Below are 27208 nucleotides of genomic sequence, written 5' to 3' on the forward strand. Positions count from 1 at the left end.
TTATAAATTGAAATGGGCTTTCCACCTTTCATTATATTGCAGGTCCTGATGAAAACCTCTGTCATAAGCAATGAATTAGAATAAGGATGTCAGGTCAAGTAGTAGCAGTAATAAATGGAGAGAGCACAAATGCAAAAAATGTGTTTTCTTCCCTTCTTGTCTCAGCCTTGCCTAGGACTCTCCACGCCAATGCCGGGTGGCTTTGCTGCTGCAGGCAAGCAGTTTAGCCTTCGTTAGCATGTTATTTACCTCTTGATGGAAATTATTTTACATCTTGATCTGTCTTTGGAATCAAACTGGCCTGTGTGGGAGAGGAAGGGCACAGCTGAATCTGGATCTCTACCTAAATGCTAAATCCACCAGCGAAGCCTCGGACATGTGAAGCCTCCATGGTTTGGAGTCTGATGAGGAGTGAGTGAGAGCCCTGATGCCGGGCGCAGGTTTTACGGCTTAGCACTGCCCCTTTGAATAGTTCAGGAAACCAATTAGCTTGTCTTCGCAACACCTCCCGGCCTCACTCCTGCGCAGATTTATGGACATGTGCAAACCCCAACTGCTGGAAATAATAAACCATCTGCGGGTTCAAGGCCATCAGGAGCCAAGGTTAGAGGTTTTGGTGGTGCCCACGTGCCCTACTTGTTAACTAATGTCATTTGTGAGCAGTGGGGCTCTTCCTAGCAAAGCATCTCTGGAGGCCCTTTCAATGCAATCTTATGGAAAGCAAGACATGGTTCATACTCTCTTGTAGATACTCGACTTTTGCACTTTATTTTATCACCCCCTTCATCTAAATAAAAATCATTTATCAGTTTATGAGAAAAAAATAATTCTCCATGTCTTAATGAAAAGAGCATCAGCTCTTCTTTCTATTCAGTCTTTAGACCAGTGTAGTATATGGTGGAAAGGATGAAATAAATACCTCCAAGACTATTCGGTGTTCTAGTCAGGACCACAGGATGGATAGGTAGATACAAAGATGTACATATACATATATGCAAAGTTAGATACCTATATAGATAGATACAAAGCAGAGAGAGACACTGATATAATGCAAGCAGCCATCAAAAAAATACAAATGACTGCTCTGAAATAAGTTGTGGTTATATGAATTACTCCATTGCTTGTGCGTGTGTGTATACATTTATTAAAAAAACAAGTGGTCTACTTGATAGAAGTCTCTTACTAATAGACCCCATTAATCAAAACCTAAATTTACAGTGGCTTATGTTTTGTTTATTTCCTTTCAGTACATTCATTTTCAAATTATCACCAAATTAATCATCTACAATGTTTTAAACCAACTGCCATTTGGTGAAACAGCTCTGGTTCCTCTCCATTACACTGAGCATTAGTTATTAAGGCGTAGTTCAAGGCTCTGTTTAGCCTGATTCTGTCCTGTATCTAATTGGAATCAGCTAGATCGTTCTTTGTAAATGGGTCAGTCACACAGAAAAAACATCAAATGTAATCTTGAGATTGCAAAAAAAAGAAGAAAGAACGTAATTTTATTTCTCTTCATTGATACCTGCCTGGTGGTTAAAAGAAGGATTAAAATGAGGTCATTAAACTTTCCTTGGAGACAAACCCCAGACCTCAGTGGTAATATGATTAATCAAATATAAAAGTGAAGCTACCCTGAATGAATAACTCATTTTTATAAAATATCTAATTACTGAAATGTCGTCTGCTGCAGAAAAAGAAGGGGGGGAAATTAATTGCAATAACAATTCAAGAAGATAAAGTTTTTCTGAATTAGGTCTACACAAGAAGCTAAATTGAGTTGATTAAGTAATTTTGGTTTCAGGAACACCCTTGATGGAAGTTAGCAGTAATGAATTTTTCAGACCTCGGAGTTTAAAATTGCTGAAGACCAGTGCATTTAAAAAAGGGGAACGATAGTTTCATTACAGATTTCAATTTTCTGTCACACAAAAAAAGGGAACATTAAAAAAAAATGCTCTATTGGTCTCTCACAGATTGGACACGTGTACCGCTTGGTTTAAAATCAAGACTAATGCAACCTTCTCTTTCTCTACCAGAAAGCACAATCCCTGCCAATTAGAGCTGCACCGCCAGCCGGGAGGTAGAGCCCGGGGCACGGCGCCCTTCCTGCTTCGCAACACGGCAGCCGCTGAAATGCAGGGATTTCAGCCCAGCCTCTGTGTCCTGAACAGGTGCCCACCTGCAAGGACAGCCCTGAGAGCTCTCCTGTCCTCCCTGTGCTTGGAGGTGGCTCTCCTTGGTGGGGATGAGTGGCACGTTCACCTCCAGCATCCGCGTCGGCACAATGCGCAATAACGCGTTTTGGCGTCCGATCCTGGCGCCTGCCGTGTTACGCTGGTTCGTGCAGTCAGTTTAATATTATCAAGATCCGGGCTAAAACGGCGTACTGGCGAGAACATACTCCTCGTGTGCAGGATAATACCACATATCAGCTCTCACGTCGACTTGCCGTAACCCATTTGTCATGAGCCATTTCATTTGCAACATCTGGCAGCATTATATCTCCTAGCGTGATGTCTCATTTAACAGTGACTTCTCTCCTCCTTTTCCTTCTCTGTTTAATATATATGGGATCTGGAGGGAGAAGCTGTAAACTACAGCCTCAGAACATGCCTGATGTAACAGCATGGAGAAAATATCCAGTGAAAAGAGGTGCCAGAAAACTTGAGTTACATGTGTGCAACAAGACGTGACACAACCAGATGTCGCTGATAAAATGTCCATAGTTAAATATAATGTCCGCAGTAAAACGCCCCCCTTCCTACGCTGTGATATGCTGTGATGGGAATTAAGTGGTCACCATCCACCTGATGTATGTCTGTGTATTAGACACCATTCCCATAAAATGTGGCGTATTCGTCTGTTTTCAAGGAGAACATCAGATATTAATGCTCACATATCTACCTGCTCCAGCATTTCTTCTATAAAATCTACCTATCATCTGGAGCATTTCTCTCAAACTGAAATAATTTTTAAAGATTATATACCTCTGTCTGCATTTGGATCCATGTTTAGGATCCTGATTCTCCGGCACCCAGCTCTGGCAGGTCCCGTGAGGGGACCCCGGAGCCTTGCACCCTTCCCGCGGGAGCCGGCGCTCACTCAGAATAGCCCCAAGCAAAGGGCACAAGAGCCCCCATATGGGCGACTGCATCCAACCCGCCGCTCTGCCGCACGCTCCAGACAAATACCCATTTGCGGTGGATTATTTCATTATCTTAAAAGTACACAGCATCTCCGGCATTGATGTGAGTCTGAGAAATTCAAATGCATACGATAACTCCGTTATTGCAAGGCACGGAGATAAATCTCTTTCTGAAGTTTGCTGCCTTCCTTGGGCGGGCAGGTTTTTAATTCTTCAGCATGCTCTTGCCTTAAAAACAGTTGCTTCCAAAGGATGTCATTTTAAGAGGATATGTATCTGGAATTTCATTAAGCACATTTCAGTTATGAAATCTTTAGTGACATACTGAAAAAAAAGGGGGGAAGGGGGACTTAGCAAAGGATTTAGCAATGCTGTGAGATTTCTCTTACCAAATTTCGCTAACTGTCCAGGATGCCTTAATGGCTCCCACTTGTAGAAGAAAGGGTCGGGATGCAGCGTACAGCCAGACCTAGAAGTGGAGAGGTTTCACATAGTTTAAAAGGTTTCGCATCGTTTTTTAAGCATGGTAGAATTTTTCAAACCCTTCAGCTTAGTGCAATAGTGTTTTAATTGCCAAAACTGAGCGGAGAAGCAATAACGTTTTCCTTCCTTAGTTGCCTTCGCTCACGTGTAGAGACTCCGTCTCCTTTCTTTGACCCGATACCCTCCTATTTCTCGCTGTGTCTCTCCTCTGTTACCTGCTCTTCGGCTTCCCGGCGGTAAACGAAGTCCAGCTCTGCCTCTGTTTTTCACCTAGACATCTCTTTTCTCACGGCATGTCTGATGAATTATGTAGCATTTAATTTAGTCTTGCTCATTGTGCGCTCCAAATGACTTCAGGCAGGCAGGCATTCACTGCCGTGTTGTTTATGCCAGATCTGAGCGGCTTCATCAGGACCCGAGCTCGGAAACGCGGGTTCCTCGGCTCGCTGCGGCGGCAGCCCTGCAGCCGCGGGTCGCTTTGCCCGCGACCGGTGGGCGCTCTTCGGCAAGGCCCGCCACGCGGCGCAGGGCGTTTCGCCGCGCGCTCGGCCCCGCCATCGGGCATCGCCGCCGGGTTTCGCTCAGCGGCAGGGGAACAAGGAGGGACCCTCTTGGCACCCGCTCGGCAAGTCGCCTCTTTAAACCCCACTAGGAGCACTTTTAAAATTAAACACGTGCTTCAGTGCCTTTCTTGGGCAAGGATGCTCTGTCCCCTGTTTACGGCCAGACCTCGCGGGTTTTCCAGCGCCTGGTTGTGGCGTTTAATTCTAGTCATTTTTTTAAAAAATCCCCTTATGTGCTGATTCTGCGACCAGCCTGGAAATGAGAGGTTTCAACTGCAGCACAGAGAATGCCTGAGCTGGGGCAGCCCGGCTGTGCGCCGCGACACGGGAAACCTGTTACAAACCTCAGTGCCAGGATTACGGCGCGCGTAAAGAAAAGTCGGTCGCAGAACTCTTAAAATGCTCCCTTTCCCAAATAGCCGTCTTCAGATCCCAAAGGCACACGAGCAGCTTTTATATGCTTTAAAATCGGAAAAAAATAAATTTAAAACTCATTACGCGAAGTGGGCAGTTAATAAGAAAATCCTAAACCAGATTTATGAGCTTAAGGCCCTTCTTTATGAAACTTTATTACGGTTGCCTGAATTGAAGCATCCTCTTCCGTACGCATTTCGCCAAGAAAGCCAGAGTCAGGCCGGTGGGGTACGTTTTGCTAGCTTCGGACCTGAACTCTGTCACGCGCTTTTTGTTGGTTGTACTGGTTTATGTGTAAAACAGGAAACGCTTTCAAAATGTTCAAAGCAGGACAGTAATTTGCTCCTTTGGACGTAGAAGAAAGAGAATGAAATTTGAGGCTCAACGTTCTAACAAACAGGTGAGTTTCACCCTCTTTTAAAGGTTGTTATTTTAGAGAACTTAACACAAGCAGAAAATGTGCCCACGAATGACCATAACATCTCTTCAGAAGTGCGTGTTGTTACGCACCTAACTGTGAACACTGAAAATTGGGGGCCCGGGCTGTCGCTGTCGCCGCTGGAAGGCCTGTTCCCCTACTCCAGCAGAAGTGCGCACACCGCGCGTCGCCACATTTGGCAGCCGTATTTTGATGTGACTCTGCTTGTGCAAGTGAAGGGCGCTTGGTTGCTACCACTGTTGGGATGTGCCCATGCTGGCCACTGCAGTACGAGTGAGGGACTCTTGCAGCCCTGCGCACGTACGGTCACACTTTGCCATTGCAAACTCCCTTTGATCCCAGCAGACTGCTCACAGGAAGGACCCTGCTCCACGCGGGGGCACAGCACGGTCCCGTCCCGATGCCCTACGTTGGGAAGCTCTCCTCCTGCCATTGGGGCTAGCACTGCATCGGCAACCCAGTTCATCAAACTGCTCTTTTCCTTTGAGATGGCAGAGCTTTCCAACCAAGCCACCACGTTGCAGAGCCTGGGGAAGAAATTGCCGGTGGCCGTGCTGGTGAGCCATTTCACCCTCCACGCTGGTCCCCCAGGCCCGAATGGTCCAGGAGGACAAATCCTTGCCAGCCTCTCCACCTGGAAGCCTTTCTGTAGCTCAGCAGGTCTCACATGGCTTTAGGGCAATGCACGGGGGGGATTGAAAGACTAGCTGGGCTGACCTGATATGTTCATCAAGTAAACACATGAATTCATGATGTTCTCAGGCTCCAGCTCCGATCCAGGTGGCTGAGGGCAGGACGCAGCTCCAAGCGCCACGTGTGACATGGGCACATCGCTTGGTCTTTCTGCGCTGCAGCCAGAGGGAAGCATAGGGTCGCCAACCATTGAAAAGCAGTGCTATATCAGTGCAAAAATGTTTTACTGCATAAATGTATATATAGAAATGCAACTTTTTTAAGAATAAAGTTTTAATTAGAATTAAAGAATAAGGCTTTATAGGCAGTTCCAGGCATTTTAAAACCTATGCCTTTATTTAAAAGATAACATTGCTAATTACACCTGACAATCAAATAGTCAGCGGAAATGTATCAGCTACCTTCTCCTGCTGTTTGTTCTGTAGGCAAGAAACAAAGGTATGTTAGACAAGAGAGCAAATGAAATGTTCAAAGGATTCTTGTCTAAAAGCTGAAAATAAAAGGCTGTGCTATCAGATCAGAATTTTAACATATACTGTTTCCATTGACTCCCGCGATAAAATCTTTTATTGTTGAGTATAACCATTGTTAAAGGTCACCGTTGCAAAGGCTACATCATTTAGACGAGATGAGATCCCATTTTGGATAAATTCACAATTTTTCTTCCTAACAAGGAGATAGTATCAGGATTTGAATGTACAAGAGTGCCGGGTTACAGATTAAAGGCTTTTGTGTTCTAGAAACCACACTATGCCAGATTTCATGAGTTTCAGTGAGACGAGCAAGTCCCCAAAGTCAAGTAGGTTGATTAAAGTGGTTCTTTATAGCCTTTGAAATACAGATAAAGTACATCTTTCCTACACGGGGTTAATGTAGATTTTTTTTTTTCCTTGGCAAGGCTATATGCCTTTCCAAGGACATAATTTTAATCTCTTTTTAAACCTTTCATATGAATGTCGTAAAAAGCTCCTTTGTGTTGTAATGTATTTTTGTAAAATATCTAAATTTCTATGCAAACTTCGAACCTCATTTCATAAGATATATTTATCTGGAAATGGTTATCTTGCAGCAAAGTAGTGCCTCATGTCATCATTTCTGTGGCATCTTTTCATACTGTCACAAGAATGTAACATCTGATAATGAAAAAAATTAGTGCTCATTGTCAGACATGCAAACTTCTTTTTTTTTAATATCCTTTTACCATTACGTGCTCTTGTCTCTGAACTCCTGGCAAGTACTCTGAGAGTCTTTGAACCAAGGTTAAAGCTTGATCTGCACGTTTCTTTCTTGAACCAGAGACTCTGAAATGGGAGGGTTTTCTTTTACTGGTTCTGAGAGAAAGGATATGGATATTACTTTCTTCTTCTCTGTTATTGCTTTGTTTCCTTATTCCGAGAGTAAATCTTGCAGTTTAATCCAAAACGAGCTGTTACTAGAGATTTTGAAAAACAGTAACTGTAAAGAGAAGGAGTAAAGCCAACAATAGCTGTCATCAGCTGCAAGAGCAAAATGGACGCTGTCTGCACTCAGTCGTAAAATCAGCTTTAGAAAAGGAGAAGTTCAGTCTTTTTGCTTTTTTTCCGCCGCACCCTGCAGAGGAGCGAAACCCGCACTTTGAGCACACGCTTAGGCAGCTGCGAGAGAGGCTCGGCCCTCCGGAACGGGGCGCCTTCACTTACCCCTCGCCCCCTGTCACCGCCTCTACCGGGTAAGTGGATGAGAAGTAGCAGAGTCCCTCCACATCTTGCCAAGGAAGCAGATGATCTGCCTTCTGACAGCTTTTCTTTTCTTTTTTCTTTCCTCCTGCCAGTTGGGTCTGCATTTGTTTGTTTTGTTCTTTTTTTTTAAATCCATCACTCAATACTCCTTGCAGAAACGCTAACTAAACACGCGGACAGTGTGCTGCCACAACGCTTTGCAGCGAGCATCACCTGCAGCCTCCAGAGCTGCTTCACGCTTGGTGAGAGACGTTAATGGGGCCAAGCGCTGGAGATGGAGGCAGAGCTTCCCCCAGCTCCTTCCTCTGGCTGGAGGAGGCTGACGCCCGCCGGACTGCGTCGAGCCGGCACGCGCAGCCCGAGTGCAAGAGGTGCCAGCCAGGCCTTGTGCCAACAGAGCAGGGCTGCACGTTGGCAGGAGCACGGTGCGCCTCGTAGATGGTGTTTGGGGAAGCGCTTGCCCCGTGGCGTGTACCTAGGGTGCGGTATTACATGCGCACGTGGGTTGACTGCAGTAGGTCCAAGCGAGCGTTGCACTGAGCCAAGAACATTGCAGTGCAGGGTACGTTGCGGGCAGGAGCCAGCCGGAGGAAAATTGGTGACGAAGGGGCTTGCTGAGCGGTTGCTAGCTGGAGAGCAGGGGTTCGGTGAGCTGCTTAAGGAGGAAAGTGCAGCCACCGGTACTTAGAAGATGGTCATCGTTCCAGCATGTGTGAGAGCGAGTAGTTCTTTAATAAAACGTGATTGAGAAATTAGCATTTCAAAACCTGCTTTGCACACAAAACAGGACTGACTTTATGTATTAGCAGGAGTCATTTTTTTTGCAACGTGGAGATTCAAGCGAGCTGGTGATCTCTGGTGTGCAACGGCGCAGGTAGAGCGAGATCCCGGCATTCAGTGTTCCACTGTCACAGCAGCTGATAGCCAAATCTGACCCGAACCGCTTAGATTGGGTAGGATAACTTACAGACCTAGTACAGTCATCCATACAGCAAATGATATTGGAAATTAAAGGTCAGAGGATTGATGGTAAGGCTTAAGAAAACAGCAATTAGGCTGCTAGGAAGGAAAGCTAAATTACCGGTAGTAGGAGTAGGAAAAAAAAATAGAGGATTATTGATCTAAATATCAAGTTGGCAGATACACAGAGTACAATATCTAGAGGATTTTTACACCTCTGGGCTTATTCAACCCCCACGATAAAAAATGCAGGCCTATAAAGATGGAATAAGAAGCAATCAATTAGGATGGCATTTGCTTGTTTCTGCGCTGCAGCTGGGCAGGCACATCACAATTAATGATTTATTAGGAGATTTTTGCCTTTTTTTTTTATTTCCATTTACACAGATTGCTGCAACCAGACTGCAGTTGTTTGTTAATTTGCTCGCTATTCAAGCATCTTTGTTAAATATTGTGTGGAAAAGGTAAACATTTGGCTCTCATGCCAACACTTCGTTGGGAGTATGCCCTTAAGCGTGGAAAAGCTGTGATTTGATATTCAGGGTGTGTGTGTGTCTGCTCACGCAGTTTACACGGGCAAACGCAGCCCTGGCGTGCAACGCTGGGTGCCCTGACGGCCCATCGCGCCGTATCCAGAGCTTGTCACGTCGTGGGGTGCCCTGCAGCGGAGCGCGGGGGGACGGGGCACGCGTGCGCTCCCTCGCTCGCTTGCCCTTGGGTTTCTCCCTACCTACGGGACCTAGAGAGAACATGTAGTGCTTTGCAGCAATCATCGCTGCTCAGGGTCCAGTAAGAGAACGAAGATGCCCTTATTCTCCTTAGGAAATTCATATCTATTGGTTACGGAGTGCTCTATTTGTCCAGGTAAACCAGCCTTCATAAACTGCTTCTGCCTGTAACTAATTTTGCATCATCATCATTAGTAAATCTTGGAGACAACACCAACATCTTTCTTGCAGACAGTCATGTGAACAAGCCTTTGCTTTCACAGCTAGAAAAACAGCTAGAAAAAGTATGAACACAGAAAAAAAAAAAGGAATTCACTTTAGAAGTAAACCTGAATAATTATCTTTGTATTCATCCATCTCAATTCAGCACCTCCTTAGGAGTGGCTGCAGTGAGCTAATTGGTTTTACTCTGCGGTGCGTGGCTCCACAGCCCGGGCTCTGCATTTATGGCACAATGGAAAGTCACCGTGCAAATTCATCATTTGTCCCCCCACATCAATCCCTTTTGCTTTCTGAGTGACGTTTGTGCACATGTTTATCTGCTGTCAGGTCCCGAGTGAGACAAAAGACAGACTCTGGAATTAAATGATTTTAGTATAATGTGATGCAACCTGAAAATCCGAATGAATTATTATTACCTTTTCAGCAAGACGTGACGTCAGACAGGCCGGGTCTAGAGGAATGAGAGAAGTGCTTTCACCCATATGCCTTTATGGGGAGGGGAAAGAAAAAGACCCTTCAGAATTTAAGAATTTAAGAACATGACAGGTTGAGAACAAGTGCGAATCTCAGAAAGGAAACGGAGTGTGCAGCAGTCGGCCGTAGAACTACTTGTGAATGGTCTTAAAAAAGCACTCTGGAAATTAAGGACTTCAAATACAACAATTGAAAGTGAAGTTAAATGAATTACAGAGGAATACGAGTAAATGCTACAAATATGGGTCAAGCACTGCTTTATCAATCTTCTGTTTACTCCAGCAGCTCCTCCACTGCCATCGTTTTACCTTGTTTGAATAGATAATGCTCCTTTTTATTTGAAAATCAATTGTAATCTTATGAAAGAAAACTTACAGCATGGGGAATGCTGTAAAGCAGCATGGTAAAAGGTGGCATTGTTCATCATCCTAAATTACTGCAGGGTAGGGAGGGAATGACATTAAAGAAGTGTGGATAGCTTTGAGCTGCCATCCTTCCTTTAGCAGATGTAATTCAATGTCATTCCTTAATTTTATTAAAGGTAAAGACAACTGTGGGCAATGCATGTTACAGCATTTACTTAATATTAATGCTACTGGGGGAGTGTTAGAAGGAAAGTTGGGCCAGGGTTTGGATTCCTGGTAGCTGCTGATCCGTAGCTGATAAAAGTTATTCTCTTCTTCATGGTGTATCTCTCAAGATTTGCTTCTTAACAAGCATGACTTTGTATAGGTCCTTTGATTTCTATGTAGCCGTTCCGTTCTCATCAGATACATATTTGGCTTTACATACATAATAGGCAATATCTACTGACGGCCCTCGGTGCTGTATAGGGCAGATGATAGTTTCCTAATTATGGCTGGTAGGCAGCACTGGCACCCCGAGGAGCTCCTGGCTTGTTCAGTGTATGCACAGCTCTGTGATTTTTACCCTAATGGAAAAGCTTTATAGAGGGTTACGGTCTTCTGCTAGGCTTTATAACTGAGATGTGTTTGTATAGTTATAATTTTTTATATACCTCATAATTCTAAAATACGCCTTGTACTAAACTTTGTTGGTACAGGCCAAAACCTAAAAATGGATCTGCCAGTGGCTTTCAGAACAGCTACTGTAAAACTCCCTAGGCCTCCCCTTTGCGGCACTAGGTAGGATTTTCCGTGTAACCTGAACTCCTTGGCAGCACCTGGGTTATGATCTAGAAAAGGGGCTCAGCAGCCTGTAGGACTAGTCTTCTTAAATGTCTTAAATACTGGTGACTTGTTCTGAAGGAGTTAATTCTGTTTGGTTCTGCAAGAGATAAGTCTAATGATAATAGACAAAATTCTGTAGCCCTACTCAACGTTTGAGATAGACAGTTGCATAAAATGCTTAACTCCTTTGAAATTACAGCAAATATGATACTTAGTTGTTAGCACTGCAGTCATCTCCTAAAAGAAACTGGGGGCCCATCAACTTGTCATCGCTGGCATGCCATACAAAATTAATCTAATCTAATGGGCGGTAACTCATGTGGATTTAGTGAAAGACGATCCTGCTTAACTAATCTCCCCGAGTTCTTCTGAGCAGGTTTCAGACAAGATTGATAATAGGAGGGTACACATGACATAATCTAATGGATTTTTCAAAAGGCTTCTGACAAATTTCCATATGGTATTTCCCCTGCTTAAGCTGCATGCTGCCGATATCCCAAATTGGGCAAGAGAATGGGTAAAGAACCAGTGAAATCACAGGAAATAAAGAGAAGAAGAGCTATAGCATATACTGCAACTAGAATTATCTAGCAGCTTCCAACTGCTCTTCCACACTACTCAGCATGGCTGGAAAGTGATGCCATCTGCATTCACTAATGAAAACTTGTTTAGGACAGGTGCATAACAGAAAAGAGGGCAAGATGCCATTAAAGATACCACTAAAGAGCAAATTTAAATTTACATTAGCATAAGGCAGATAAATATTTTTATCTGGCAGTGAAATAATATATACTGGATATAGGCACACAAAACTGAAAGACTCCAGTGAATGGATATTGGTTAGTACTGGAAAGGGACTTTTGAGCTGACGAAGGAATGATTTATTATCATTTACATAACCTGGCATTTGTGCACACTAAAGGCCAGATTTTCAAAGTGCTCTGCGCCTGCAGTTGGGGCCAGGATTTCAGCTGCAGACGCAGAGCCAGCCGCTCCCATCATTTCTCCAGTGTTTAATTTGCCACATGTCAATCAGAGTGTTGATTTGCAAGTGCCGATAATAGGTGATGCTGAGAGATGAGCGCTATTGAAAATTTGGGAATGTGTCTTACTGGCAGCTTTTGAGTCCCCAATGCTGGAAATATTCGCCGGCCAGGATCCCTGATCAGTCATATGATAAATCAAGGACTCGAAAGCAAAAAAAGAATGCAGATAATGCATCAGAATATGCTTAAACTGGACGTGCTCCATGAAAATCAATGCTAAATGATAGAATTAAGCACCAGGAAAGGCTGTGGCAAAATCACAAGACACACTTTACATAATGAGGCAAAATCAAATCAAAGGCAAGAAAGAAAGAAAATGGAATAAAATCACTGAAGAAGCAATAAAATGCCATCACTGAAGTCTGAGTGAGACAAAATATCTGTGTTAAAGGGACAGATCCATCAGAAAGATGCATGGTTTAGTCTGCCATTTTTACCTGTTCTTGACAATTAACTCTTAAGAGAGTATGAGAAACATTTTTGGTTTGTTTGCTTTGTGCGTTTGGCGAAGTGCGGGCCGTGGCTGGGTGGTAACTGGGTAGTTCTTGTTTGGACTGGGAGGTGAGACTAGACATCAAAAGGGGTGAAAAAATATTCCAAGCAAAAACCCAATATGTAAAAGAAGAAGTGAGAAAGGGACATGTGTCTCCCGTACAACCCCAAGGTCCTGTTTGCTGGGCCGGTTTCCGCGTTGCTGTGCTGCTTTGTGGGAGCGGGGACATGGCCACGAGGACCAGCTGAACGCTCCCACCCTGACTGCTCCCGTCTCTTGTTTGCAGTATTCCGGGGAAGTTCCTGAAAACAGAGTGGAAGTTGTGGTAGCAAATTTGACGGTGATGGACCGGGATCAGCCTCACTCGCCCAACTGGAACGCCGTCTACCGCATTATCAGCGGGGACCCCTCCGGCCATTTCACCATTCGGACTGACCCCATCACCAATGAAGGCATGGTAACTGTCGTGAAGGTAAGTGGGAAGCCATGGCAGATCCGTATTTGTCACCGTTCACGCTAGCTGGGTCCACAAGGATGGTCAGAAGCCTCCAGTTATTTCCTGTCTTCCCTACCTGGGAGTGCGAGCGCTCGACTCCCTGTCCCTTGTTTCCGTAGCTCGCTGCGTAGGTGTCCTTCATACTTTTACTTCAGGCTTATGCCACTGATTCTGGGTTTCCCACCTACTTATTGCTCAGCCCACTGTAAGCTCTTACAAACTCCCACGTGCTGCGGGCAGTTCCCAGCATCCAAGCCCAACTTGCACATACCGTTCCTGCCGAGCCTTCTGCGCCCTCTGAGTGGGACTGGAGACGGGCTGTACAGTCCTGCCCTGTCTGGCAGGTTCAGGACCTTGGAAGCTTGAACCCTCAAGGTGTTTGCAACAGGTATCAAATTCCCTTCCCCTTCCTGCCTCCAAACAGCATGACTTCATCTTCGTTTGAGAGTTTGCTTCCCATTCGGTTACCTAAGACCAGCAACGCAGGCAGTGAATGCTGCTGCAGTAATTACACGCAGTCAGAACATAACTGAATTCATTCAACGTTCAGTGAATCCCTTCCCAGATAAGATCCCTATGGATGTTCCCACTGACTACCAAGAAAGTGAAGGAATCACGAATAGGCTGCTGTGAGCTTCCGCTACACGCACTGTGCGCTGCACCTGCAAAGAATAATACGTGCTGGGAAGAACAAAGGCTGTGTCTTTTGAAAAGTCTGACCTTCTCTAACAAAAAGTTTTAATCAACCACTTAGGATGAAACGCTAACGTTTAAAGAGCAATGTGATTAAAGAAAGCTCTGTGGAAAAAAAAAGAACCTCACTCCCTTGTAGCTAATAAGTTGCAGTCATTCTTAATGTATTCAGTGCTAGGAAAAATGACATTGGTGAAATGCCATAGAGGTTAGGCTGGTAGGAACGTGTGAGCTTGTCCTGTTCTCCGGCCCTTAGGCTATCCGTGTGTGTCTGCAGATGCCACTTTGTTGAAACTTTAAGGGAAACATCATCTTACCTGCTAGATGATATTTCAGCAAAATCTTTTTATTTATCACTCTTTATTGCTCTGTAATGACAGTTGACAGGCTTATCTGGTGCAACGTTACAAAACCTCTTCAAGCTCAGCTGTAGTTCTAGACATGCATATATATGGATGTATATGTAGGTAACTACACAAATCTATATGTGTATACTTTCTGATTAAAGAAAGAACATTCAACAAAGTTAAATGAAACAACTGAACTTTCTTTGACATCAGCAGCCAATCTGAAATCAAAACGATGCCACTTTTGCTAAAGGGGGGAGGACGCTTTATTCTTAATCTAGTAAAGTGTCATGACTGTAATTTAAAGCTACATCAAAGTGAAAAACGGGATTTACATGATCACTGCCACACAAGGATTTTTGCATAATGAACCATCCTTATTCAGAACTTGCAGGGAAAAAAGAGGGCAGATTTGTCAAGACACCATTGATGCTGGTGTTGGTTTCCCATTGCTATGTAACCCAGAGTGATCACAATGCAAAGAACCACATGAAAATCCTATCTTGTCATGTTGAGCTCAAAGCCTGAAATTGCACTGAATGCCTTCACTATATAACCTCACCTGATCCTCCTGGGTGACCAGAATTTCTTACCCTTATCAAGCCGGGAGGCTTTTTGGTAGATTTTCAGCAAGGAGAATGAGCGAAATTGCTTGTGATTAAATTTTCATGGTGAAGAAGGGAACACTCTTAGGATTCCACCTTTTTCTTTGAAATATTTTGTTCTCAGTTAATAAGTGATTATGCTTAAAGGTTGGGGGAATGTATGCAAACCAAACTGGGTGGCCATTCAGAGCTCAGTCTTTGCGGTGTGCAAGCAGTCTCTCCCTATTTGATTCCTAATACTGATTGAAAACATATATAACAAATCAAGTCAAGTAATGAACCTTTTCTTCCAAGCCCCTACATGACCGGATTTCATGTGGCTCTTTGAAGCTAGTCATACGAGACTCCTGCAAGGAAATGGCTTCGTGTCTAGGCCTACAGCAAGCCAGAGACAGTGCAGAAAAGGGCATTTGTGAAGAATCCCACCCCTCTGTCAGCAGATCGAAAGGGCCAGAAATACTTCCAAACCAAGAAGCCCTTTGGTATTCAGATGATGCCCACAACAGCAGTTTTGCAGCCGCTCTCAGCAAAACCATGATTGCCGCTGCAGTCTGATCATCCAAATGTAACATTTCCTTTTTCTGTTCATGCATTTTCCAAACCATTTCCATAACAGTGCAAGACCCTAATCTTCAAAGAAAGCCTTGATCAAGGGGAGGGAGTCACTTCCCACTCTGCTGAGGCGCAGCAGAGTCAGAAGACAATCTCCGAGAGCAGCAGTGGCTGCCCTGTGGCAGCTGGCTGAGTAAAATGTTATTATAAACTCTGCATGGATCAGAGCTGTGAATTTATAATGGAGATGCTTCTGAAAGCTTCTGTTATTATTTGCCTCAGCAATAACATAAGGCAAATTTGTTGCCTTTAGTTAAAAGTACCTTGAGAAAAGAAGGACACATGGCAAGCCCTCAGCTTCAGCCTGCTGAATCTGGATAGGCGTCTCGTGACGGAGGAGGACATTCAGCATCTGAAGATCAGGAGATGTTTCAGAGCCATTTAGGCCAGGTCGGACACTGAACAGCCAACCAGGGATGGCTGCAAAGGTGCTCCCCGTTTGGCTGGAGCAAAACCCAAGGAGGGAGACCTCATCTCCGAGATGGCTCAGTAGCAGGTCCTGGCACCATGCAGCAGACGTGACCTGATTGCTATGCAAATTATAATGGGCAGAATCAAAGGCTGTGTTATTGCAGCGTATAGACTCCTGAACTAACTTAGAATTAATTAGCAGAGGCAACCCCAGCGGTCAGACCGCAGCAGCAGACTCACAGCAGCAGCAGCATTAACCCTCCCACTGCCCACCTTCCTCGTGCTCCAATTTATGGTTTTAACAGCAATCTCCGGAGGCAGGTTTTTCTGGGCATGAACTGTACAAATGCACGTGCTTCTTGGACATGAAATAAAAAAGTAGGCGGCAGGCCAACACCTCCTCCTCCTAAATGTAATGGCTCCCTGAGCTTTTGCTCCTGCTGTCGCCTAATCGATATGTAGCGTTTCCAGTGACATGCCTGGAGATGGGAAGCGTTAGTGCGGGGTGAAGAGCTGAGAACACGGTGTACTCTTTGCACCTTTACCCTCTGCTTTAGGTCTCCTCAGAAGGAGGCAGCTTTAGGGAGCAGAAATGTCAACTGTCCTGGTAGAAAGGGCTTATTACTGTGTGAAATAAGTCTGGTTAGGACTGGACTGTGCCTGGCTGCAGGGAAGTGCTGCCCCAGTTGGGAGCAGTAGCACAGACATTTCAGTTAGACACAGGCTCTGGATTTCACCTTTTTCTTTCAACACACCACGTGGACTGGGGCTCTGCTAGGCCTGGCAGAAAGGGAGGCAGATTGGCACTGAATGAAGCGTCATGGACACGGTCCCACCACGTGGCACCGATCCCTGCAGGAGAGCCTGCCGGGGGGGCATTACCCGAGTAAATACCGCCCAGCCCCGCTCCCGATGCCAGGTTTGTGCATCCCTGGTTTTGGAGCTCCAAGAAGAGACATAAAGAAGCCAAGTAAGCAACTATACACTTTGGGGGAAAAAAAAAAAAAAAAGCACTCCCTTGCATCAGGCCACGTCCTCATGGATGTGTGTGTGGTCACGGTGTGCTCTGTGCCACAGGGCAGGGAGCCGGCGGCTTCCCACGCCAGCCCCACGCTGCTCCAGTCTCCCCCCGCGCTTCGAGTGCTGCCCGGGCAGTCCTGGCTCTCTGTACACGGAGTTAGCAAATAGGCCAGCACAGAAAAAATGACGAATGAATGAATATAAATTAGAGGGGCAAGAAAGAAATTCAGGAAATGCATTAGTCAAATTGTCTCAAGGCCTTGAATAGTATTTAAATGAGAACTTTTACCATGCATCTTTTTTGAATGCTGTTTAGTCCATGAGTCAGTGCTGGTGGGTGTATTGGGAATCTTTATGCTTCCTTTTATTTATTAAATGTTGGCCCTGCCTGTCAGGAAACCATTTAGCACTAGGAACATTTCCACTTCAATCGAATAGAGATTCCGCTGTTTTACCTTTTGCCCCTGAAGTTTGTTTCTCTCTTGTAGCCTCCTATGATTTGATTTGTCTCCTGACAATACTGGTTTTTAAACAGAACATGGGAGCCAGATCTTCAGCTGGTGTAAATCAGTATCGCTCTGCTGAAGTCAACGCAGCTATGGCATTTTACACCAGTGAGTGTCTGCCTTGCAGATTCAGCGCTGGAGAAGGTATTAGGGAGAATGGTTATGCTTCTAAATTCATAAATTGCAGCAAAGCATTTTTGAACAAGCAGAGGTGTGATCCTGCATAACTCAAGCCTCCCCGGCAGATGATTAGCAACTTCCCTCGTAATAATTAGTGGGATGGTTTAGAGATTATTATTACACTGCAGTTCAGTCAGTTGTGCCCGCTAAGGCTTTTCACTCCTCTAGCTCCTAAGACACACTTTTTTATATGTGCATGTTGAGGAGAAATCTGTGGCCACCCAACGGTAAAATATACCTGCAGGAATGTGCAGGCAGCCTTAAGACATCAGGCATCTCGCGAAAAGGCTAGAGGTCCCACCAGAAGGGCCGCCTGATTAGCAGAACCAGGCGTTGCTCCTTGCAGCTCAACCTTTGCTTATAATCTTCCTTAAGAGGAAAAATGAAGGACACTTCAGGCTCAGGAGTCCACACAGACTGACCCAGTTACTTAGTCAGCAGCTCTAAATGCTAATAACACTGTTAAGTACCTGTCCAGTTCCTTTTAGCAGGCTCTGCCTGTTGCCTTTGTAGAAGCCCTTGCTGGATCTCTTCATTGAATGCTAAGCTAACACAGGCACCTGCTTTTTTGGAAACCACTTAGCACTGGAACAAAACACAAAGCAAATCCTCCCTAACATTTGCAATTTTTATTTTGTGTTTTTTTAACCTCCCAAATAGTGGAGGGCCAATCCTAGCTAGATTTCTAGAAGTGGGACTCCACAGTGGCATTATTGATTAAAATGAAGCTGGTTTGGATTTATGCCCTTGAGAGAACAAGGTTCAAAAAGAAATGAGATGAGACAATGATATCATCTGCCTTCTAAATCTTCCAGCTTTCAACCAGCAGGTGGAATTTATTCTCTGCATGGATCTATCCTTGCTTATTTGTTTGTTTTAGGCAGTCGATTATGAGATGAACAGAGCTTTCATGCTGACAGTGATGGTATCAAACCAAGCTCCACTGGCGAGCGGAATCCAGATGTCCTTCCAGTCTACAGCAGGAGTCACCATTTCAGTTATGGATGTCAACGAAGCACCGTATTTCCCAACGAACCACAAGTTAATCAGGCTGGAGGAAGGGGTGCCTACGGGGACAGTCYTGACAACATTTTCAGCTGTGGATCCTGATCGCTTCATGCAGCAAGCAGTAAGGTGGGAGACCAGGCAGCCAAATGAAGTCCTTTACGATCAAGAGCAGGATTTCAGCTGTCGAAGTCTGGGGAGCAAAGCAGCTGAAATCTAATTCGTAAACTGTCTGGTATGATATCACTAAACTGCTTGGCAGATATTCGCACCCTCAGCCTCGTGCTTGCAGGGCGCTCTGCAAACTTGGCCCTTGCGGTCCTCCTCGCAGGGAGCCGGGCTCTGAGCCGCGGCGTTCCTGGAGGCAGGCACGAGCGGCTCTCCCCATGCTGTCTCACAGAGGGCAGGGGCTTCTCCGCTTCTGATTAAACCGGTCGATAGCAAGGGGCCCCTATGTTGTGATGCAGACCAAGGCCAGGGCTGGCTTGTGCCGCGTGTTTCCTCTCTGCCTTGTCAAGGATGCTTCTGCCCCTGCAGTTTGTGCACTATATAAACACAGTGCGCAGAGCATTACCGAAAGACAGTTTTGTCATTTCTGTATTACAGAGGGGGAATGGAGGCACAGAAATTTCCAGAGGGAATGACTGGGACTTTTAATCGTGTCTGGCGTTGCTTCCAAAGGATTTAGCTCCAGCTTCCACCTGGCTTTAAAAAGCCCACTGTGAGATTAGCTGTCGGCCCATTAAGAACAGGGCTCGGTTGTTTACCAACAGCTGCCAAACAGCTCTTAGGTTGCTGTATAGTTAAAAATTGCCCAAGCAATCAGACACCCATGTGCGCGATGTTGGCCCTCGGTGTGTCTCGGACCGACCCCAGTTAGCATCGAGCGCCCCAGCAGCCCTTGCTGCTCTGCAGTGAGCCAGGTTTGTGCTGACCTTCTGCCCTTTGCCTCTGGAGCCACTGCCAAACCCGATGTCCCTGACATCTGCTTTCCCTATGGATGGGATTCAGCTTGCATAATTTTAGCCTTCTAAAAGTTAAGTGTCAGTTTTAGCAGTCTGAGATCCCCCCGGAGTCCATGCTGAGGCAGTCGCTGGGTTTTGTCCCATCCGAAGCTCTGTCAAATTGGGAGCTGAGGCCACATTTCGAGGACCCCGACATCAGTGAATCGCAAGCCTCCCCGTGTAGAAATACCTTGGCACCTCCCCGATGCACAGAGAAATGCCAGTAAATTTGAGCAGCCTGGCTGTGACGTTCTTAGCCGTTCTCCTCCCGAGAGGGAGGCTGCCCACCCGCGGGGCCGGTCCGGGCGGTTTGCGCGGGCAAGTGCCTGGTTTGCACGTGGGTGCTGCTTGAGCAGGAGCACGGGCTTTTGACGCACACACACAGAGCCGCGTTTCGATATGCATTTTATTGAAAAGTGTGTGTGAAAATGAGAGTCCTTGTCACGCCTTTCACAAGTATTTCAGCCTCTGTCCGTGCACATGAGAAATGCATTTCCTGCTAATACGCAGGTATTTCTGTGTCCACAGAGGTTTCTTTTATCCCCCAAATTTAAGGGCTGCAGTAGTTTTGGCAAAACAGGCGAGGGTACTGTGTGACCACAGCTGAGGCCATGTAAACTTTCATCAGTTGTGACATTTCATGTCAGGAAGAGTTCGAAGTCTTTCACCTGGCACAGAGCTGCCTGCCCTAGAAAATAACTGTTTATTCACTGCCTCGTCTTGCAGTCTTTAGACAGGTGCTGCAGCTGTTAAGGAGAGAGCTTATGCTAACTAACAAGCCCGTTTTGCTTAGTTTCTTTGTGAAATACTGGCCTTTGAAGGGGCTTTATTTTCTCTGACATCTGTACTAACGCTGGTTGCAGAGGAGGGAATAGCTTGTGTTTGACTGAATGCTCCCTCTAATCTGGAGGTGGTTGGATTGTAATCCGGAATGAACATCTGCCTTTTCTGGGAAAAGGACAGGCTCTGCTGCGCCGTTCCTGTGATCACCCGGTGCGTGCGCAGGATCTTGTAAGACCGTCTGTAAATATGAACAGCAAATTACTTGAGTTGTTTTTTTCTAGGGCTCCCAGGACACACATTTTTTGAATCCAGCAGCACTTGGTTTCCAAACACAAGTGCAACACTCTCTTATCTCCTCTTCATCAGGACAGCCGTATGCCTCGGCTTTGCAAGAAGCAGCAGGGCGTTGTTAGGGTCCCAGAGCAGTCTTTGTGAACAACACCAAAGGATATTTTGTTTTTTCTTTCCAGTTGGCGTTGTTGAGTTAGGAAAAAAGATGCACTGAAGGTTAAGCATACAGATCAATGATAAGCAGTTCTCGGAGAACAGGATCCAGCTGCTGTATCCTTGCATACAGCTTTCAGAGTCTCTCTCTGAATAGTTTTTGATGAAATACAGTTTTTACAAATAGAAGAAAAGGAAGTGGAAGCATCTCCCAGCAAGGCACAGCTTGGCATGGCCAGTGTCACACCTCAAATATCTTCATTAGCTGCAGACATATTCACAAAGCCAGCTTTGAAGCTGGATTCCTGGTCATTTAGCAGTGAAAGGGCAAGAGATCAACAGTAATGTTAAAAAGAAAAGAACACACCCCAAAGAATCTAGCTCCATGAAGCATAATTCTTTCCTTTGGCAGGGGCTTTCACGGTTGTATTGCTGATGTCCTGTCCACATGGATTCACACAGCTCCAGTTTCACTTTGAGTTTCAGCTTCAAACAGCCCATTTTTGGAAAGGGATATTCACCAAAAGCCTGACTTTCTCCTGTCTGCATCTCAAAAAACAAAGAGTGATATAAAACTATCAGCAGGGTCTGAGATACCCATGAAACAAAATCAGCTTTTTTTTTGCTTATTTCAATAACTTATAGTATGGTCATTTATTAGCTTCCAGCTTAATGGCAGATAATAAGGGTCCATTAGGAAGCTGAGAGGTAGAAATCGAGAGCAATGAAGAGAATAAAGCCAAGAAAAGACAAACCGAGAAAGATAAACAAAATGTGCTTAGTACCATTTGGAAAAGGTTTGCCCAAAACAAACCGTGCTTCCTCCAGCTCGCTATGCAGGACACGAACAGAGTGCCACAACACGCAGCTCCTGGTCGGAGCAGGGCACGCTGGGGACTGCCAAAACCTGTGCCAAGGTACGTGCTCGCGTCTCAAGGCTGCCAGCCAGTCTGGAGCCAGGGATGCACTGAGTGATTTCAGGTGATTAGGGCTTTGGCACAGCTGTAATGAAAAGGTTTGAAAAAACCCCTTGATTCCGGTGCTGCTGATTGCCTACCAGCAGCTAAGGACTTCCGCAACAATGTGCTATTAGTTTCAACTTCGAAAAGGGCAAACCGAGATCAGATAAAACCCGTGGCTCCCAGGAGACAGGGTCTGTGGTGAAGGAAGAGCCAGGGACAGGATTGCCAAAGCTTTCTCCATCCCATGGTCCCACCAGGTTCTCCATCCCATGGTCCCGCCACGTGCTTCTCTTTGCTCTGGTGGACTTTGCTGACGCAGAGATCTCTGGAGTCACATACGGGCTGCGCTCCAGTGCGTCTCCTCTTGCTCGTAGCTGGTGTCGCTGCTCAGAGCTTGCTGCCGGCCAGCGTGCCACGCTTGAGGCATGCTGCTGCAGCTGCTAACCGCTCACTAACGCATCCCGTGCCCAGCCAGCCGTCTCCCCTGTCGCTACTCCTCAAACCTCCCACGGTCGTGCTGGTGTCTTGCCCGCTATTCAGCATATAGCATAGAAAAATGTTGCAGGAGAGCAGACCTAAAACCGCTTCACCTCTGGGTCGATGCCTTAATACCGCTGTGAGTTCCTGTTATGGTGTCACCAAGGCAATTGCTGCTGAAGGCACAGTTCTAATATAAAAGAGGTGACTTGGTCAAAGTGATGTTTAACATGTCTAAAGACTGCCCTTCTTTCACTGTGGTATTTCCTGAACTATTGTTTATTAGGGAGGGATAGCAAACAGAGATATCCATGGCTTTAGAGCAAGAGCTATTCAGGAAGGGCAACATGAAGGGAGAGAGAGGGAGAGGGCGAATCTGTCCTCCAGTTCAGGCATGTGAATGCAAGGTCATTGCAGACCCCATTGCTCCTTAGCTGCAGAGGCCTCGGGCTATGTCCACGGTCAGGAACAGGAAGCTGGCGTGTTAGTGGCACTTAGTGGGAAGAGAAACCTTTAAAAGGAAAGAAATGGGAAAATTGAATAATTGTAGAGGTCAAAAACCAACTACTCAATTAGTATTTTGTTTGTCAACAAAACCAGTTATCCAAAGGTCCTTTGAATCATGGGTCAGGAGTCCAGAAAAACCTTATTTCAAGCAATATTAAGGATGTGTCAGTGAAAAGACTGCCATGTATTTATTTCCTTTTTCTGTAGATACTCTAAGCTGTCAGATCCTGCAAACTGGCTGAACATTAATGCCACAAATGGTCAGATCACTACTGCTGCTGTCCTTGATCGAGAGTCAGACTACATTAAGAATAATGTCTACGAGGCCACATTCTTGGCTGCTGACAACGGTGAGCCCAGGCTTCACATTGTTCATGCTTCAATAAGACTCTAATGTGATGCATTAAGAGAAATGATGCCCTGACAGAGTTGTCAGTATAAGTTATCTTTTTCCCAGTTTTTTATGGTCAAAAATGTGAAAGGGGGACGGGAAATTGCTGGAGTAAATTAAATGTGCACAGTATACGAAGAGTGTTATTAAGGGAAAGGGAGGGCAAATGGAAAATCGATTTGGGGAGTTCAGTGTAGCAGTGTAGCCTGAACTTAAAAAAATAGCAAAGGGATGTGATCTCCAAGTGCTGCTGATCACACCAGTCCTGGTAATTGTCCCAAACACTATGATCAGAGCATTCAGGAAGCCTTCCATCAGGAAATCAGAAATAATTGCAGGGGATGGAAGGAGGGTATTAAAAATAAACCAATCCATTGAACTGCTAGAGCTTTCATGAGAGGCGTCTGTCTGTCTGTCATCAGAGCTAATCTCTCTCTGTCCATTTTCACTTCTGAAATGTCCAACCATCATCAGAGCACCTGGATGCTGATGTACTTTATTACTGAAGTTGCTGAAGCCGGTACAGATCTTCTCACTGAGATGTCCTGTTAAGGCTTGCTCTTCTGTAATCATTAAAGATCACACAGCACTTTTGGTCAAATTAGCCCTGTGAACCTTAGCGCTGACCGTGATCAAGGGCAAGCAAGTCATTGCTGCTGTCCTGGATTTCTCTTCCTAATTCTGATTAGTAAGAGCTGATGACTCTGTTACAATCCATGCCTGGATGTGGCCACACTGTTATTTTATTTGTCTGTTCCTTCAGTCGGAAAAGCCTTTGTGGAGGGCTCAGCAGACTCCCTGAGCAAGGGAAATGCCTTCCTTCCCCTCTCCCACCCTCACCTTCCCCCTGAAGGATGCTAGGTGCTCACATAAGCTGGTATACAAACTTGAGCCGTGCTTCAGCAACAAAATGACGTCGAGACTTGGCTGTGAGCGCCTCAGTATATTGCTCATACACTGTAGGTGCTTTCAGGACAGTTTCTGTGTCAAGCCTTGACATCCCTCCGGCTGAAGGGTGCTAAGCACGTGTAAGTAGATGTAGTGGTGCTTACAGCGCTAATGAAAACTTCCTTCCTCTTCCCGCAGGCTTTGGCTCTGTCATTGCGTCTTGGTTCGTGGGGGCAAGACAAACTCATGGGAGAGTTTTGATGCCGAGTAACAGTACCAAGGAGCAAAGTTCCTCCCTTTCCTTGTGCCAGCAACAGTAGGGTCAAGGGGGTTGCACAGCCTGTGCCTCCTGCATCCGACCACCCTAAGCTTCCCTTCTGGGACCTGGCTGCAGAGCTGCTCCCCAGGGAACGCAGGCACGCGGGGGGCGCGATGCCTCGCTGAAGCTGGGGCAGAGCCCATTTGTAAGGGTAATAACAGGAAGGGTAATAACAACCCAGCCACCTGACGGAAACGGGGGCTCAGAGGGTCAAGCCTTGTAAAAGTCTAGATGCTGGATCTCAACAGGTCTGCAAGGGAGCTGCTCTTCTCTGAGAGGGACCTGAGGCCTGTGACAGGCAGACGCTGCATATCCCTAGTTTTCCTCCTGGTGTGTTGGCTTTTGGCTCTCTCAGTCACTGCTGCTGAAGCAGCATAAGCTGATCAGATGTGGTGGAGGTGTGGACACGTCCCTCATCCTTCTCTCCCTGCTCAAGAGGAGCGACAGTTCTGCTGGCCGGGCAGACCAGGCGACCGGGGCAGTGGACTCCTAAATAGCCCCAAGAAGATCTGGCAGCATTCGTTTGCAAGCACCCCAGGGCAAAACAAATCAAATGAGTTGGCCAAGGCTTCACACAAAAGCTGTAGTAGAGCTTGAACCCACCAAATCCATCCTCACCATCTGATCTTGCAATCCAGGGTTCATGGTACAACGTGATTTTGGGTTAACCCCTTTCTTTGTCCTTGGTGCTATGCATCACTGCCTCCACATCCATCATTCAGCAGCTCAGAAAGTGAGGACCTAGAAAAATCTCTTTATTTTGAAAAATTAATCTATCATTGGTACATTGCAGCCATTAGAATGCACATGAAGCAACACCTTATTTAAAATTCTCTCTGGAGTGCTTAGGATATCAGCTAAAGTTTCATCTAGGCTAATAGGCTCCTTTCACATTTATCCCAATTTCCAGCTTCTCTATCATCACATACTCATCAAAGCAAGGCTTTGGATTGGGGTTTTTGGTGGGGTTTTTTTACTTTTTTCTGGAAGAAGAAGCAACATCTTGTTTCCTTAAATTCTTTTTGCTATTTTCAGTATATGATAAAAGAGCTAGTCTGCTAAACACTCTTTTGGACATTCTCTCTTTCTTTCCATGGACTACACAGAGATGTTTACATAAGAAGAAAAAGCTTGGCTGCAATGCAGCGGGGGAAGTAAAGGGAATCCTAATCAACAGAGTATTTTTTGACTGCTTTCATAGGAGAGTGAGGCTTCTGAATCACACTGTGTCTACACAAGTATGGAGGCTAATAGCGTTTGAGCCCTTCAGCAGAGTTCAACCAGTCTCACAGAGAAGTTGAGATTTCAAATATATTATGTTTCAACAGATTTCATAAAATTAGGGAAGAGGGTAGAGAGGACTGTGCCCTGCCTTGGCATCAGAGTCCCTGTGGGACCTCACCTCGTGATGCTGTAGGAGACCTGGCTGCATCAGTGCCTCTGCTCACAGGCTCCTGGTTTGAGTCACCCTTTCACTCCTCCCTACTCGTATCTGGCCTTTGGGGTGATCCCTTTGCATTCTGCAGGTACCCAGTGAAAAAGGAATTGCTTGTTAGCCACAGGCAGAGTTTACTTCATTTCTGCCACTATTTGTCAGAACAGTGGTCCAAGTTAGGCATTTCTTTCTGCTCAAGCAGAACGGGAGCGACTCCTGCTTGCAGCCGAACGTGAAACCCTGTTGTTTTTTGCCTTGCTCCAGGAGTGGAGTCTCTGGGACTGGTCCTGCCAGGTACCAGGTCATGCGTGCAATTTTTCTAGAGCATGCCTTTGAAAATACTGAGACCTTGTGAAAAAAGTAATGAGGGACTATACAGCAGTTAAATGTGTATGCAGCAGTTACATCTTCCTTGTACTTTTGAAATACTCTTATTACTATTTCAATCATAATTTCAGGCAATGGACCAACTTCTCCACTGGGGTCAGTGGTGTTATGCTAGTTCACATCTCTTGAGCATTAAGTCTGAGGGTCCTTTGTAGGATCCTTCAATACCTGCTCTATCTGTGGCCTTACTCTCTCACAGGACAGCTGAAATGATTTGAAATATTTCATGGTTTGTAGTACTTGGCCATTTAAAATACATTTAATTTTCATTTCTCCTGAGACTGCCCAGAATTGCACTCAGGAGCACAAAGAACTAAGTACAACAATACCCAAATACCTGCACAAAGCAGTGTTTGTACATACACCAATTGCAAGTTATTTCAGTCACACGTGAATTAGAGCCTCTTAGGATCGCTAGTTTGCATTCAACCTATCTCGGAGGTTACAGAAGAATGCGGGCCCTGCATTCATCCCAGAAGACAAGTAACAAACAACAGGAAAATCACCTCGCTTGGTCCTGTAAGCCTGTTTCCATGTTCAGCTCCAGCACCCTGATGAGTTGTCTCTCTCTCCAGAAATTTTCAAGGCTGATCAAAGACATTGTTTTAGAGAGAGACCAACTCAGTGCTTTCTAGATGAAAGGATGAGATCAATGATTGAAGAGTTATGTAGGAATATTGAAAGAAGGATTTTCAGGGCTCCTTCAGAGTTTTTGAGGCTTCCTTGGACAACAGAAACGCAAAAGGAATATAGGAAGGAAAGCCCATGTAAGCAGAAGCAATGTTTGAACACRTAGCAAGGGAATAGTTTGCATTGCTTTATATCCAGCACTGGGAGGAAGAGCCAGAACTGAAAATATAAACTTAAAAAGAACCGCTGAAGCAAAGTCATCTGAGAAAGTAGGCAGTGTGCAGACCTGGAGCAGAGCTGCCAAATGTTTGTGTGGGGACAGAAATTAAAAATACTGAGTCCTTTCCAGGAAGGCTGTTCAGCATTGCTAGTAAGGGCATTAGTTTGTGCAACCGGTCATTAGTCAGCCAGCTGTGACTGTTCGTGAGGAAGGGTTGGAGGACCAAGACCTTTGTGCCGTCCAGTGCCACAGCATCCCTGCCAACTGGGACGAATGTTGAGCGGATGAAGAAACGCATATTGAGACATACTGTTG

General features: G+C 45.6%; 1 protein-coding gene across 1 annotated transcript in view; it reads left to right on the forward strand.

The window, feature by feature from the left end:
• The window catches only part of CDH4 (cadherin 4), a 467250-nt gene that overhangs the window by 428298 nt on the left and 11744 nt on the right, over positions 1–27208 (forward strand). Inside the window, exons 9-11 of the mRNA XM_026088351.1 lie at positions 12858–13043; positions 18322–18575; positions 22831–22973. Coding sequence (XP_025944136.1) covers positions 12858–13043; positions 18322–18575; positions 22831–22973 — 583 coding nt within the window. The remainder of the gene's footprint in view (positions 1–12857; positions 13044–18321; positions 18576–22830; positions 22974–27208) is intronic.

Source organism: Apteryx rowi, unplaced genomic scaffold, assembly GCF_003343035.1.
Source record: "Apteryx rowi isolate R43461 unplaced genomic scaffold, aptRow1 scaffold_0, whole genome shotgun sequence".
In the NCBI taxonomy this organism is placed as follows: Eukaryota; Metazoa; Chordata; class Aves; order Apterygiformes; family Apterygidae; genus Apteryx; species Apteryx rowi.